Source organism: Asparagus officinalis, chromosome 5, assembly GCF_001876935.1.
Source record: "Asparagus officinalis chromosome 5, Aspof.V1, whole genome shotgun sequence".
Classification (NCBI taxonomy): Eukaryota; Viridiplantae; Streptophyta; class Magnoliopsida; order Asparagales; family Asparagaceae; genus Asparagus; species Asparagus officinalis.
In genome coordinates this window covers 33,000,254-33,002,281 of record NC_033798.1, presented here as the reverse complement: position 1 = coordinate 33,002,281, position 2,028 = coordinate 33,000,254, and the positions used below count along the sequence as shown (strand labels likewise).

Here is a 2,028-nt window from a genome sequence, read left to right as displayed (position 1 = left end):
TCACTTGGTTGCCCTCCATCAACTACAAGAAAAGAGTATAAATTCATACAAATCAGTAACTTCTTGCTTAAATTTGAATAATGCAAGCGGCGATTAAAACTTTGAGAGGAAGGTAAATTAAGGGATGAGTCAAAGCATGTTGAGATCAGGTATAGTTTGATGTATAATCTAAGATAAACGGTAAGAGTGCTTGGTTCTACGGGATTTTGTCTGATACGTAGACTCCTACTCCCAACAAGAAGATAACCAGCTCTAATTTTATGGATACCTGTCATTGCCACTGTCTGTCCATATGTTTGCACGATTAATTATGATCAATCATGTTCTTACTTGTACCTGTTCTAACTAGATATCTGATCAATTCTTTTGACACCCACTAGATGATTTAGTGGTTGTGGGTTTTTTTGATGCGGAAAGTTGTACCATTCAATTTCAGCTCATTCTATTAGTTTCACGTATCTCATATTTTGTTAATAAACCTGCAATATTTTGGTCTGGATACAGCCTCATCCTCTTCTATTTCAAAAAAATGCTAGTAACTCATGCGAAAGACGTTATGGAACGCTCTACAGTTCTCTGTTCTTTGTGGGACTTCGTTTTAGTTTGACCGCTTGCGTGAGGATCATGTCTGCCAGTCATAGCTGTTGAAGAAGATATTATTGATCAGGGTTAAAAAGGTTAAAGATGTTTTTCATGCTGATGTCTGGAATCATTCCAGCACGGATGAACATTTGTACAATGAGGACAAATAATCACAGCTAAACATTTTTACAAACGACAAATAAAAAATAAGCAGTACAGCTGAATACTCAGTGAAGAAAAATGCAGAACGGAGGACTTACAGGCTCTGCCATCACCGTTCTGGTGACTCCAGGTGCCACACAATTGGTTCGAATATTGTCTTTCGCCCACTCGCAAGCCAAATTTCTTGTCATCTGATTCATTGCTCCTGAAGGGGAAAAAATACAAACATCAGAAAAAACTTCTTTTGAGATGACAATCAATAAGACTCCATCTATACCTTTGGTTGCTGAATAAAGGGTAAGGTCATCTCCACCCAGTAGCCCAGCGATTGAGGAGATATTTACGATATTGCCTGCACCTGATGCCTTAAGAAAAGGGTAGGCAAGTTGACATAGATGGAATGGTGATTCAAAATTAGTAGCCATGATTGACGTATAGTCCTCAACAGTAGAATCATTAGCTTTCTTGTAAATTGCCATTGCCGCATTGTTAACCTGCAGAGGGACAAAAAGATTATATTTTTTCTCTTAAAAAATAAAAAACAATATATACAAGATAAAAATTCCTAGATACTTACAAGTATGTTGAGCTTTCCGTTGAATGCTAAAGAAACCTTCTCCATTAGTTTCTCTCGTTCAGATCGAGAAGATACATCACAAACAGATCCTATCACGCAAAGCTCTGATTTCTCCCACTGTCGTAGGCATTCGGTAAGTTCAGCTTCGTTTCGTGAACATGTGTACACTGTAGCCCCAAGCTCCGCTAGTTCTTGAACTATGGCGTGTCTAAAATAAAATCATGTGCAAATAATTATTTCAACAAACAAAAAAGTGGGGAGTTTTCCCTTTAAATATAGCTGGATGCAGGTAGAACCTAGATTTGATTTCGACCTGCATAAACTGAATTCATACCTCATCCTTTAATAATCGGTTCAGGTAGCCCATCTGTAGCCGATCTGTTTAATACACGAGTCAAGTAGCCCCACATCCATTTGTACAGAGTATTATTGTCAAGTACCGGTTTCCAAAATAACTAACTTTTTTGTGATTTTGCGGAAAAAACATAGGCGAATTGACCACTAAATTTTCAAACAACTCCAACTACAAACAATGTTCTTGCTGACATCCTTAATGACCACTAAATTTTCAAACAACTTCAATTACAAATAATGTTTTCGTAATCAACATTTAAAAAAGAAAATATAAATAAGTAGAAATCCAAATCAGATGATCTATTGTGCTATGTTTGAGTTGAGACTGGCAAGTATAACAACTGCATGACCGG

At 37.0% G+C, this 2,028-nt stretch overlaps 1 protein-coding gene across 1 annotated transcript in view; it reads right to left on the bottom strand.

The window, feature by feature from the left end:
• The window catches only part of LOC109842693 (tropinone reductase 1-like), an 8,566-nt gene continuing 6,600 nt past the window's right edge, over positions 63–2,028 (bottom strand). The window contains exons 2-5 of the mRNA XM_020411548.1: positions 1,322–1,529; positions 1,022–1,238; positions 843–949; positions 63–641 (exon numbers count right to left, since the gene is read on the bottom strand). Of these exons, the coding sequence (XP_020267137.1) occupies positions 636–641; positions 843–949; positions 1,022–1,238; positions 1,322–1,529 (538 nt within the window). The 3' untranslated portion in view covers positions 63–635. The remainder of the gene's footprint in view (positions 642–842; positions 950–1,021; positions 1,239–1,321; positions 1,530–2,028) is intronic.